This window comes from Gymnoscopelus microlampas (genome assembly GCF_963454915.1).
Source record: "Gymnoscopelus microlampas genome assembly, chromosome: 6".
Lineage (NCBI taxonomy): Eukaryota > Metazoa > Chordata > Actinopteri > Myctophiformes > Myctophidae > Gymnoscopelus > Gymnoscopelus microlampas.
Window position 1 is genome coordinate 31,051,176 of NC_139943.1, and position 14,181 is coordinate 31,065,356.

Sequence of the window (14,181 nt, forward strand, 5' to 3'; positions counted from 1 at the left end):
TGCCCAGCATTAAGTCGGTCGGATAGGCAGTTGCCCATAACCGCTGATCTAACCAATATATATAACATACCATATATGGGCATATACTGATGACATCAGGAATCTCCATATATGGGCATAATAGGGACAAGGACAGACAGATCTTCATTTAGGGGCATAAAAGGGACACAGGAAGACAGACAGACACAGAGATCGCTGTACGGCATAAAAGGGACACAGACAGACAGACGGGTATAACGGGTACTTTAACAATGGGTACTCTGACAATGGGTACAACGGGAACAAGGGGTATCACATAACTGTGTGGGGCATGCATTCCCAACTTGCATCGTTCCAGAATAGGCCGTCTATAAGTCCACAAACCTTTTATGCCCATATATGGAGATCTCTGTATCTGACTGTCTGTCTATGTCCATTTCATGCCCATATATGGGGATGCCTGATGTCATAAATATGATGTCATACATGTAGTATTGACAGTACAGTTTGTGAACATCTCAGTTTAAACGTGGAATCTGAGAATAACCACATACGTGAAATATTGTATCGAGGCTGATTCTGTTGTTTTTGGGGTAGTGGTACACATTTGAAAGGTAAAATGGTACTTTTCTGTCCCACGTGTAGTAATATTCTGATTGTCGAGCAAGGACAAAAGTGCTTCAGATTTGCCTGCAACACTTGTCCGTATGTCCACAACATTACCAGAAAGGTAAGCAACAGGAAATATCTCAAACTGAAAGAGATCGATGATGTCCTGGGCGGAGCCGCAGCCTGGGAAAATGTAGATTCTACTCCGGAAACATGTCCAACGTGTGAACATCCTCGGGCATACTTCATGCAGATTCAGACTAGATCAGCAGATGAACCTATGACAACATTCTATAAATGCTGCAATGCCCAGTGTGGCCACCAATGGAGAGATTGATACCTACACATCTTCAGCTGTCTTTCGGACATGCTTAATGCAAATGTCCCAAAATGACTCCATATCTTGACTTTCTCCTTCACTGGCCTCCAAGTATATACTATATAATGGGTATTGCACACAAATATTCTGATTAGGGGTACAACGGCTACAACGGGTATTGCATAACTGGCCGATGCTAGTCTATATCTATCTACAATAATTCCAACTTGCCGTGTATATCGTCCAGGACCCGATGGAATGATGTGCCGATTGGGAATGCGATCGGATCAGTAGTTGTCCAAAAACATCATCATACTATATATACACCATCAGATCTCTGTCCCGGAAAAAGATTTCTGCGAACAGAATCCCCGTCCGCAACTTGCGGAGTGACAGACCAAATGGTACGGGATTTGGGGGTTCCATCAAGACCCCTTGATGGAACGTGCCAAACGGCATTGGGGAGGGGCTTGCGGATCCGGAGAACCCAAAAAATAAAAAAAACATATGGAGATGTCTGTATCTGTCAGTCCTTGTTCCTTTTATGCCCATATATGGAGATCGTATACCCATATGGAGGACATGCCCCCTTTTGTGCCCATATATGGAACTGACTGATTTGTTTGCGCCTGTTGCCATGACGGCAACATTGAAGTTATACAACACTCCATATTTGGGCACAGCTGCATTGGGAACTCCTTATATGCTTATGGCTGAGTCATATTGACATGAGCGTGATGACGTGGTCCGCCGGGAGGACTGACGGGCCGGTCCTGCCTTAAGATGCAAACATAAAGTTTGTACAACATAGTCAATGACCGAAGAAACCTGACTAGGCGGGCACACTCCTAGTATCTATAAATGTGTACATTTTGAGAACAGTGTGTGAAAATCTCTATGTAGATCCTTGAAGAATGCAAGGATTCTTTGTGAACCGTCTGACCGATCAGGGATCTCTATATGGGCATAAAAAGCACACAGCCAGACAGAGATATACATATATGGGGATAAAAGGGACAGAGGCAGACAGACAGACAGATAGAGATTTCCATATATGGGCATAAAAGGGACACAGACAGACACATGGTACAACGGGTATGCTGACAATGGGTACACCCGGTATCGCATAACCCGAGGGCCCAACGGGCATCGGCCTAGTATCTTTAAATCCGTAAATCTGTCTGTCTGTTTCTGTCCCTTTTATGCCCATATATGCAGAAACAAAATGATTCCGAAAACATTTAAGGCAATATAATAGGCAATGCATAGAAACTTGATTAAGCACTGCTAATACAGTATAGTATATATATATATATTATTTTGGTTTACTTTGAAGTCCAAGCAAGGTGACCTCCAGGCAGGCCATGGTATTCGCCATGCCCAGGATGAGTGCTCATAAAAGACGTGCATATAGCCGGTGTCTGGAGATTGCAAAGCTCCCTGCTGTTCAACCCCGCAGCATCCCTGTTATTGGCTGAGACGTGCACAGCTCCTGTTTCACTATGTGTGTCACAATATGAAAATTAAATACTCTCAAAATACCATTTCAGCAAGACTTTCTGAAGGTCAAAAAGCAGATATGTCTGATTTAATAATCCATGTAGAAGTAAAGCTCCTTATGTCTGCTTTATTTCATTACTCGTGAGTCGTGATCTCAATTACAGCATTTATATTCCAAACGTGGCTGTCACAGAAAACCTGATATGTAACCGATGTCACAAGACAAAAAAGGGACGGCTAAAATGTAAGATATTAGTTTGAGCTTCTAATGGAGTTGATCATTAAGTAATGGAATGCTATCAGGTAGGGGGAAAATATAAACACCTGATACTGCTTTCTGCTTACTCACAAGCCTTATGGCTTCTTCATCTTCAATGTTGAATTGAACACCTCCACAAAAGAGCTCAAACAAACCAGACAGCCTAGCTGTTTCCTTGAACAATTTGTTCCCTGACTTTATCTTTTCTCTCAATGTTTTGAGTCTTCAGTCTTTCATCACATTTCTGCAAGCATGGTCAACAAACCACCAGTTTACATCAGCTGTTCTGCCTCCATGCTTCTCCATAGCCACTTGGACGGTAAATCAGACATTAATACACATCAAATGATGTACTGAATGTTAGTTTAGTATCTATGGATCGCTTGTCTCTCTTTTCTCAGCATGTCTTCTCAAATAGGGCTACAGTACATCCGCCGTTTAATCACTTGAACCCTGTATACTTTGTTGACCCGAGTCCCCTTGGGGTCTGTCTATACTAGCCTAGGTCTCTTCCTTTTTGACTGGAGATCCGTAAGGGTCTCCAAGTCCTATAAACCGTTCTGAAAGAATCCAAAGAATGCGGCTTCAACCCCGCCCCCCTATAACAAGACCAGGAGACCTGGTTCTGCCAGACCCGGCAGATGCCCATGTGTCTATGCCCATGTATGGACGAAAGGGGGACAGACTTTTATAAGCCGGACTTCACATGACGTGTCAGCCTGTGTATGCCCATATATGGACGAAAGGGGGACAGACTTTTATGGCTGGGGCCTAAGGACAAAGGGGGCATGCCCATGTATGGAGAAAACAGGTACAAAACATGCCCATGTATGGACGAAAGGGGGACAGACTTTTATGGCTGGGGCCTATGAGGGGCCATGCCCATGTATGGAGAAAACAGGTAAAAAACATGCCCATGTATGGACGAAAGGGGGACAGACTTTTATGGCTGGGGCCTAAGGACAAAGGGGGCATGCCCATGTATGGAGAAAACAGGTACATAGCCTCATGTTAGCCAGACCCCTTGGGTCTGGCAAATATAAAGGGAGTGAACGCCCACAATTCAACATCAGAGAGTGGAGAGAGAGAGAAAGCCCATTTCAGCTAGAGAAAGAGACAGAGACAGATAGTCTAGGACCTGGCTAAGATATGTATGCACTTCATTTAGGAGAGAATATCTCAACTGTTCTTGGCTAATATGACCCTAGGGAACAACTTAGGAACTGTGACTAATTCTCTATCCGGGACGAAATACCCGACAATGACCACGCCCTTTTTAAAATGACCATAACCGGTGCACTACTTCCAACATGGCTCTATCTACTAAACCGTTGGAGCTACAGATTTACTGAGGTGCTCAAAATGTTCAGAATACTTATGTTTAGGGAAACATGGTAAAGTGTAAAATTTCTAATTTGATATTTGACAGAACAGCTAAAAGAAACCGCTAAAAATGTATTACAGTCCAGGGCCATAGGGATATTTTTGCGCAAATCAATCTAAGAGCACCACATTTGTAGAGCAGCAAATAGACACCTTGATCACTCGCTGACTCGCTCAACCCCCCCAAACAGGCTCAAACAGTCAATACGTCATAACCGGATGTGACGTTTTCGACAATCGCTGATTGGGTTAAGTACGATGTGATACACGACGACGATGACTGTTCGTCACCCAGACTTAAGAAAATAGAAGTGGAGCTCTCCGTTCGTTTTTTATACCGTGTGAAAAAACGCGTTTTTCCCTATTCTGGCCTAGAATTACCGGGGGGAAAAATGACAACCGGAAACGGAATCTGCGTCATGAAACCGGATCCCGGTGAGTGTGAAGTAAGTGGAAAACGAAACTGATGATGAAAAATAAACACAACAGCGCGATCACAGATTAAACAATGAAAATTCCAAAGAACGAATTAACACGTTCTTCAGAATTGCGGCACGCAAGCGATGGATTTGAAAAACGAATTAATTCGATCTAGGCAATCAATGTAAGAAACATTTTTTTGTACTTTCCCACCACTGATTATTTCTCTCTCACACACACACACACACACACACACACACACACACACACACACACACACACACACACACACACACACACACACACACACACACACACACACACACACACACACACACACACACACACAGTATAATCAAAGGTGTTCTTTTAAGCTGAGGGCCTGGGGGCTTGTCAAAGTATGACACTGTAGTGTTAACATCAAAAGCCAGGTGCAGAAGTTCACTTTTAATGCCAAAATAAAGTCAGTTCGGCTCTGTCCAGACAACAATATGACGTTCATTCCGAGGTTCGGGGGTGCCGTCCTAAAGTTGGCTGCATGGTGCCACGAGATGTTGTTGTGACATTCCAAACTCATTCCAACGTTCCGCGGTGTTTCCTTATTCATTCAGCCCAGCTTCAAGTTAATTTTGTCAACAGTGAAGCCAAGGAAACACCGGTACTTTGGAAGAGACACAAGCCAACTTCTAAATGCTTGTGGCCGGGAAATGAGCTTCGCAGAGCGGATAGAGTGTCAGCTGTCTGTCGCTCCCTCTGGCTTCTGTGTGGACGGGCTGGGGAGTGGTAACAGAGAGCCAGCGATATACGGATATACGGTTGAAATTTCCATATATCCCGCCCCCCAATTGCTGTGATTGGTTTAGATGCGCAGAGGGAGTGTTCAGATCAGGAAGCCCATATGAATCTGAGACCTATGGATGCCTCTAAGGGTAAAAAAGGTGTTTTTTTTTTAAATGGACGATTAATGCAAGAAAAATACGCGGTTAATTCGCTCATGCGTTAATGTGTCAATAACGCGCTAACTTTGACAGCACTACTTCTGTGTCTTTCCTCCAGGATACTTCTCAGATCATGAACACAGAAGCCACGTCCTAGCTCTCCAGTCACAATGACATCTATGTCATTCGTCCTCGTTTCCCTCTGAGTCTACACCATATCTTTGTCGAAAAATGGCACATCTACAGGCTCACAATGTGTCGCAACGCAGGCAAATAATAGGCAAATATTTGTCTTTCACGACAATGCTAAGAATTGGGACGCTAGGGTCAATGTGGGTAAATCAGTACTTATTTGTGTTTGCCTGCTAGATGCTTTCATTGTCACACATGTGTGACAGTGATTGTTCCCCATTGATTATGGTTAGGGTTGTCCGATATTGGCTTTTTTACCGATAACCGATATACCGATATTGTCCAACTCTTAATTACCGATACCGATATCAACCGATACCGATATATGCGGGGATTATTGTGATTAGGGTAAGATCAAATTTCATATCACACACACCATATACAGTAAGAACTCCTGTAACTTATTTATAAAGCAAAAAAAAAAAAAAAAAAAAAAAAAACGATACCGATATTTTCCCGATATCAATTTTTATGCTAATATCGGCCGATAATATCGGGAGGCCGATAATATCGGACATCCCTAATTATGGTCCATTGATTATGGTCACTCAGACAGAGTTAAATCAGCTGGTCCACATCCAGAGTGTTCCTCACTGATTATGATCACTCACACACAGCTGGCCCATATCCAACTACTTCAGCTCTGTTTCTGATGACACCACATGCTGGCGCGTGAGAGGTCATCACACAATCATTGGCTGTATAATTATAAACAGTACAATCATGGACACAGTGGTGTCATGATATCAACCTGGCCCTGATTGTCGACTACAGCAGTAGTTCTCAAAGTTCTCAAACTGTTTAAGCACCCTATTTTATACTTTTGCCATTCGGAAATAGCTGGTCTGCTATTTTAAAGAATTGAAACATTTTGAAAAACTCTGAAACATTTTGAAAAACGTTTGAATAATTTGGTCTGAGGAAGATCTCCGAGGACCCCCCATGGGCCATCTGAAGAAATTCAGCATGAGCCCTTGTGAGAGGGCACTCTGACAAGCTGAATCACCGCAAAGCCTGACAAAGCAAAAAGTCAGATACATACCCAGAGTATTGCCCACCAGAGTATTGTCTTAATCAGGTTAAGGGTTAGCACATTAATGTGCATGTACAGTAGTAATAAATGAACTGGCCTAAACCGGTGGGGGCTCCTCACTGGCAGGTGAGTCAGTAGGATACAACAGCAGTGACAACACAGAAATGTGTGTGGGGAGGAATTAATTGGCTTAACGACTAAATTGGGGAGAAAAAGGAGGTACAAAATAATTGGCTACACTAAATTTAAAGAAAGAAAAAAATAAATGACCAATGGGCACCCTGAAGAAAAAACAAATGACACCAGGAGATATAAAGAGCTTTGTGCTACACACAATCAAACTTTATACCAGCGTCATCTGAGAAAACGTTTAATTGCACTCATTCAAGTGCCTCTGCTTATAATCGACTGTTTAAACTACAGTCTACTCTACTGTATAACAGCACCTGATACAATTGAACCATAACACTTATTATAATTGCCATAAAGAGGCAGGTTTTCACCATAATTTGCTAACCGTGCACTTCTTGGTTGAACTCGGTTAAAGCTCTAAAGATCTCTCAAGCCAGTGTGTAATCTTCTCAAGAGGCCATTTTCTCACATTGCATAGTTTAAGACACTAAGAGAAACATCAGCAGAATCCTGATCTGTACAATATTAGAGTTTGTGACGTTTTCCTTCCACTTCAGAAGGATTCTTCACACATTTGTTATTATGCACCAGTATATATTGGGAGTTCAGAGGACACTTATTTTATGTAAAAACTAGTTTTAAAGCCCCATTCATCACTCGTCATCTACAGTATATGTATTAATAGTAATAATGATATTTCACATAATTGATCCACTTTAGAAACCTAACCTTCCACTTGATCCACATTAGAGACATTTCCCCACCTATCTCATAATTAAGTACACTGTAGCACAGTTGAAAGAAAGAAAGAAACAATAAAAAGCCTGGAAAACATACAATTACAGTACGTTCAATGTGTCAGACTAGATACTGTCAGATTCATTGGCGAACCACTGGCCAACAATCCTTCCAGACGCTTATCCTGATCTGAACTACTTCAACCCATTCCTAAATGTAACCATCTCTAACCTAAACACAACTATGTCTAACCTTATACCTGTACCTAAACTTAACCACTTCAAGCCAAATGTCTAAACACAACAATTGTAACCTAAACTTGAACATCTCCAACCTAATGTCTTAACACAACCATTTTAGCAGTATATCTAAACTTAAACATATCCATCCTAATGTCAAACACAACTTTTGTAACATTACCCGGGGATGCACGTACCCAAACTATGTGCACTATTGGGACTGCAACTACAGACATAGCTCATGGCAAGGTGCTGATTATTTGGTAAAAGTGAAAACATTTGCTTCATCAGTCCCTGCGGTAACTGGAAGAGTAGGCATCTGAGAAGTCTGGGCACCTCAATGTTAAATTGGCTCTTTTTTAGAGAATAAATTAAGAATAAATCTATGCTTTGTAAAATGGTTTGAAATAAGGTAAAGTATACTGCATGATTTGAAGAAGCTTGAACATTTGAAATCTAAGGCCTAATATTTCAACAATTGCTAAAAAATGCTACAGTCATTACGGCATAAACAATAAGTTGAAGGGTAAATGTAGGTCTGAGATTGATGTACAGTACAGTGCTTGTTGAAATCATGCATACTTTACATTATTTCAGACCATTTTCCAAAGCATACGTTTATTCTTTATTTATTTCACATTTTGGAAAAGAATAGCCAATTTCACATTGAGGGGCATTGCGACTTCTCAGGTGCAACACTGTTCCTGTATGCGTCCCTGTATTTGCGGGTGGTCAATACCCATGTGCAATGTCAAATCGATTGACCTAAGGAGAATAGTAAATGAGAATGTAACTCTATAAATGTCCCCCATCAGCCAGTTGGTCATTATGTCACTGTAGCACGCCAAATGCTACTGTGGGTTCTTGTCGACACAATTGACTTAACTGTTTTGTAATTAAAGCTTAAGCGCTCTATTGACTACTCAACACACATACATGAACAACCACAAAGGACTATATTGGTGCAACATAATGCATTGCCAACACAACCAGTAGGGGGGATGCAACCAGAGGCTATCAGAATCTGAATCAACTTTATCGTCACATCACCGGTTTAGTGCAAGACAGTGGGTGAAATTAGTTTTTGTTCAAGCTCCATTGTTTTTGTTATTTCCATCAGAGGAAGGGAAGAAAAAGGGGGGGGGAGCCATCAAGTTCTTTTTTGCCTTGTAGGTTTGATGCGGGCAGCAACCGGAAGCCAGTGAAAGGAATGGTGAGACCCAACCGACGAGATAATGGACTCTCGTCTACAATCTGTCATGCTGCCTCTGAACTGAGCCCTTCCACCGTTCTCAGAACACTACAATGACTTTCATGAATGACCAGACATTTCTAGAAACTGCCATCCACTCAAATGGTCCTCAGGGGCCTTGAATTGGATCGGTCTTTCTCTCAGTGAGGGAGGATTGGAAATATAATTCAGAAACCACATAAATCCTTGTAATTACACAGACAGGCGCGAGCGTGCGCGCGCGCACACACACACACACACACACACACACACACACACACACACACACACACCTTGTGAATTCCATGTATGTTTTAATTGGGTTTTTAATTTGATCTGATTTGACGTCCTTCCATGACAGTTCACTTAATAAACAATTCCACTGTTCATTAATGAAAAGTATTTTCTATTGACATCAATAATGTAATACATATCAATGTCTCCTCCCACACAGCGGAGCACTTCTCATTACAGTGGAGTAAGATACTTGATCCCCCTCTCATCTAGAACTCTGATAATACAATGTACTTGATCTGTGGCTTTCAGTTTCTGATACAACTCTGATCATACAACATATTGATCTTGGTTTTCAGTTTTCTGATTGAGCTCTGATAATACAACATATTGATCTGTGGGTTTCAGTCTCTCACAGAACTCAGAGAATACAAAGTAAAGTTTACATTTTGTACAACAAAAGTGCAACTGTGTATGTGTTAATGAGGCCTACCAAATGTCGATGTGTTCTAGCTTGCATGTGTGAGGGTGCGCACACACACACACACACACACACACACACACACACACACACACACACACACACACACACACACACACACACACACACACACACACACACACACACACACACACACACACACACACACACACACACACACACACACACACACACACACACACGTGTGTACAGACATGCCAGATATTGTCACTTGCTGCCTGTATGGAGGTCCAGAACAGATGGTTGTAAAGCCATTGAGCCAAGGCCTTAATAGAGCCACAGCTGCTGGCAGACAAAGTGAATCTGGGCTCATATGCACTGCTTTGGACCACACAGCACTGCTCGCTTTGCTCTGCTGTGGGACACAGCCCATCAACTATGACTCAGCCCATTCATACACATCCACACACAGTCATTTATTCTAATTTAACTAGAGTGCCAGCAGACAGGTGACTTGTTATTTCTGTCATATGTTTTTCCTAAATGCCACAGATGGGCTCCTGGTACCAATACACTGCTACCAAGGGCCCATCCTTCCACATCTGAAGGCCAAAGCTACTCCAAAAGGAAAAATGTATGTCCTCGTGTTTGCTCATTCATCATCCAGTAAACACAAACTTCAAAATGGCAAAAGCTGCCAGGAAGTCTTTATTGAGTTATCTTTCATGTGTGAAGAAAATAGTTTGATTTCATTATGTAAAAACCTTGTGTTTACTCGACATTTCAATTTAGACACTAAAAAAAGCTCTCCTTTCTACTACAGTGCAGCAGCAGCAAAAGTATAATAGACAAAGAGATTACACCTAACCGCAAATGTTTTGTCAGCATGTTGAATGCAACAGCTAACAATGTATTGAACGTATTAGCAAGACAAAATGAAGATCTGACAACAGATCTTTGAGTTAGTGAGCAAACTGTATAGAAGGCAGGTGAGCTGAAGACAGACACAGAGGAGAGGAGTTTTAACTAGAATGAATGGAATCACTGCTGAATGTTTACTGAGTGGCAGCCACCACTGCTCAATTATCACCTCTGCTCTGCTCTGGGCACAAACAGATTGTTGCTGTCAGGTAGAAACCTTATACTGTACGTCCACATTTTCTTTGATTTTTTTTTCTTTGAATTAAATAGTGTATATAGACCTGTGCTACAAGCTCACAGCGTGTTGTGAGCTTATAGATCTGCTATTTTCACTACTTTTGTGCGACACTCAATCACATACCCTGTCTGTCTGTCTGTCTGTCTCTCTGTCTCTCTTACAGTTGTGTTGTTGGTGATTTAAGTTGTTATCTGGTTTGTTGCAGCAGTCTCATCCCAGGTGCCTCACAGTGGGCGTCTGACCATTAATGACTTCTCTCTCTCTCTCTCTCTCTCTCTCTCTCTCTCTCTCTCTCTCTCTCTCTCTCTCTCTCTCTCTCTCTCTCTCTCTCTCTCTCTCTCTCTCTCTCTCTCTCTCTCTCTCTCTCTCTCTCTCTCTCTCTCTCTCTCTCTCTCTCTCTCTCTCTCTCTCTCTCTCTCTCTCTCTCTCTCTCTCTCTCTCTCTCTCTCTCTCTAGTTGTGAAATCTCACAAGGGAGTTTCATTTGGAGAGAAGATGGGAGCAGCACAGGTGTGGTGAGGGGGTTCAGAGGAGCTGAGTGAAGTAGTATTAGCAGTGAAATGGGTGATAAATGAGAGTATACTGTCTGGGTTTGGAGCATGGAGGTGCTGTACGTATAGACGTGTCGTCAGGAGAAGATGAGGTGGAGTAGAAAGGTAAAACTGGGACAGAGCTTTAGTTATCAGCTTGCCTTGTGTTTATTGCGCTAACAATGTGTTGCTTCGTGACAGGTCAATTGCCGTGTTCAGGTTTCGGTAAATGCCATTGGACGGGTTATTGTGTGTGTGGGTAAAATAGGATGTCTTTCCTCCTCTCTGAGTCATTGCTCAGTCTCTCTCTCTCTCTCCCTCCCTCCCACAAGTTCAAGCACTGAATCAAGTAAAGAAGTTAATTAACAGGCTTGTAAAAAGATGTTGTTTTGCTAGCTACACTTTGATGGGTAAAGACACATTAAGGTAGAACCATTAACCTAAATGAAACACACCCACAATCCATGTTATAATCTTAAACTGTGTTTACGTAATCACAATATGTGCTGCAGCAGAGCAGGCGAGTGGTGTTTGTAGTAGGGCAGTCACCATGATGAAATGTTACTTGATGATTAATTATACTATTAATAATTGTGATTAACGATTTAATTGTGTTTTTGCATTGAACATTGGAACATGCAATAGAAATACAAATTACATTTATGTTTGCATTTTAGGCTTTGTAAACAAAAATCACGCAAGGCAGACATGACAAATAACTTAAATATATTATGAAATGACTGACATATTTAATATTTTTTATACTTTAAAAATATATATTTTCTAAATAGTGTAAATAACCGATTTACACGCTCACAGCTGTGAGCTTTTAGATCTGCTATTACTGCTATCTTTTGTTTCTTGTTTATTTCTTTGGAAAATGCATGAAAAATAAATGTCTACATGGAAACGATTCTGACGATTATGCAAAATAATTGCGATTATATCTTAAATAATTGCGATTATACGATTATGTAATAATTGTGGCCTAGTCTGTTAGACTGATGGTGGTCTGTAGAATGATGTCAATGAGTATGGAACTAGGAGTCGATGGCACTTAGAACAGATGGTGTTCAAACTGCCTCAATGAGTGTGAACAACTCCAGAACTTGGTAATATAACACCCACTGCGGTGCCTCTCTGTGCCAGCAGCCATGACACCAGTCTGGATGGACCAGCATGATGGGGAGAAATTTGATTATACATCTAGACATGCCAGAACAGCCACTGAACTGCGGCACACGCACGCACGCATGCACACAGTCCCACGCTATGTCAAAAAGCATTTTGCATTTAGGCAAAAAGAAATCGACATAAAGGACAGAAAAGTACTTCATCCCTGGACCCCTAGAGATAAGCACCGACTCAGGACAGAAGGGATTTGAGAAACTCTCTGCTTTCAAGACATGGAGGAGGCGCCTGAGGCAGGAAGCCAGAGCAGTATGTGAGGTAGGAGGGAGAGAGGCCGCTGGAGGCCACAGGAGAAAGCAAAAGCTCACAGTCACAGTGACTAAGCACCAGGGTCAACGGAGCCACAAAAAAAAAAGAGAATGAAAGGTTCAAAAGGATTCGTGTGAAGTTGAGTCACAATCGGTTCCACCATGGCTGGAAAAAGGCAAAAAGAGAAACAGAGCAGATAGGCACTGAGTCACAGTGACTAGTGCAGGGTTTCCTGCAGGAAAAAAGTTAGGCCCGGTGCTATATGGCCCGGGCCAAACGAGTTGGTGTGATGATGGAAAACACAACTGCATTATGCTATTGTTAGTCACATTTATTCAACATTGTGTTAAGCTTTGTACCACTGTACCAGTGTTAGATTTTATCAGTCATTTTTAAATGTAAGTCCAGTTTCAATCGCCCTTGTTAGTTTATCTATTTAGTCAACCTCATCCTGTTTTTATTTAGTCAAGTTTTAGTGGACTAAAAGTCGAGCATTTTAGTCTTTATCTTAGTCCAACAAAACATTAAGTATTTACTATTTAGTTTTGTTTCAGTCAACAAAAACAGTTTACATTTTAGTCTAGTTTTAGTCAATGATAAATCTTTTAGTCTACTCCATTCCATGCAAACTTGCCATTTTGCCACACTGATCCCAATACAACCCAACACTAAACACCTGGTATAGAACCAATGTCCAGTTCTACCAACAACAACCTGGTTATAATCTAGAACCAACCCACACTGATCCTAGTACACAGCCAACACCTGGTTATAGAACATGGGTCTTCAACAGGGGGTCCGGGACCCCTAGGTGGTACTTAGATTTACAATAGGAGAGCCACCAAATGTTTGTGTGAAAGGATTTATTTTATTTTACATTAACCACTTGAACCCTACCGTTCTTATTCTGAGGGGAACATTTGCCAAAAAATAGCAGATCTACAAGCTCCCTATTTTCAGCAGAGATTTGGTGTACAGGGGAAAAAAGAGTGAACCAAGTACAGAGCCAAAGGTCAAGTTTACAAAGTACTAAGTTGTGGTCCATTTCTGAAAATCTACATACTAATAGAAAATATAATGTGTAAACAAACAAACATCATGAATTTATAGTTACACATCACTGATGATAGTGCTGTCAAATAAATCTATGAATCTATGAAAAAGTTCAATCTGCAATACGTTATACAATATGTAGTGGGGGGTCCCTGCTTCATCTCTCTGACAGCTAAGGGGTCCTTGGCCTGAAAAACGTTGAAGACCCCTGGTATAGAACTATACTCTGATCCCATAACATCCTAACAAGACAACACTTGGTTATGGTCAGAACCAATGTCCAACGTCTAAACGTCGGTTAGAACAGTAAATGTCGGGTTGGCTACAGGTTTATGGTACATTAAAGACAGCT

At 41.6% G+C, this 14,181-nt stretch overlaps 2 protein-coding genes across 2 annotated transcripts in view; one reads left to right on the forward strand and one right to left on the reverse strand.

Moving 5' to 3' along the window:
- The window catches only part of LOC311047444 (cadherin-13-like), a 249,065-nt gene that overhangs the window by 176,693 nt on the left and 58,191 nt on the right, over nt 1-14,181 (reverse strand). The gene's annotated exons all lie outside the window — the stretch shown is intronic.
- Nucleotides 599-925, forward strand: LOC311047258 (DNA-directed RNA polymerase III subunit RPC10-like; the record flags this gene model as incomplete). Its single annotated transcript, XM_084059915.1, has 1 exon — nt 599-925. One exon carries the CDS (start codon nt 599-601, stop codon nt 923-925), a length of 327 nt encoding a protein of 108 aa, XP_083916041.1.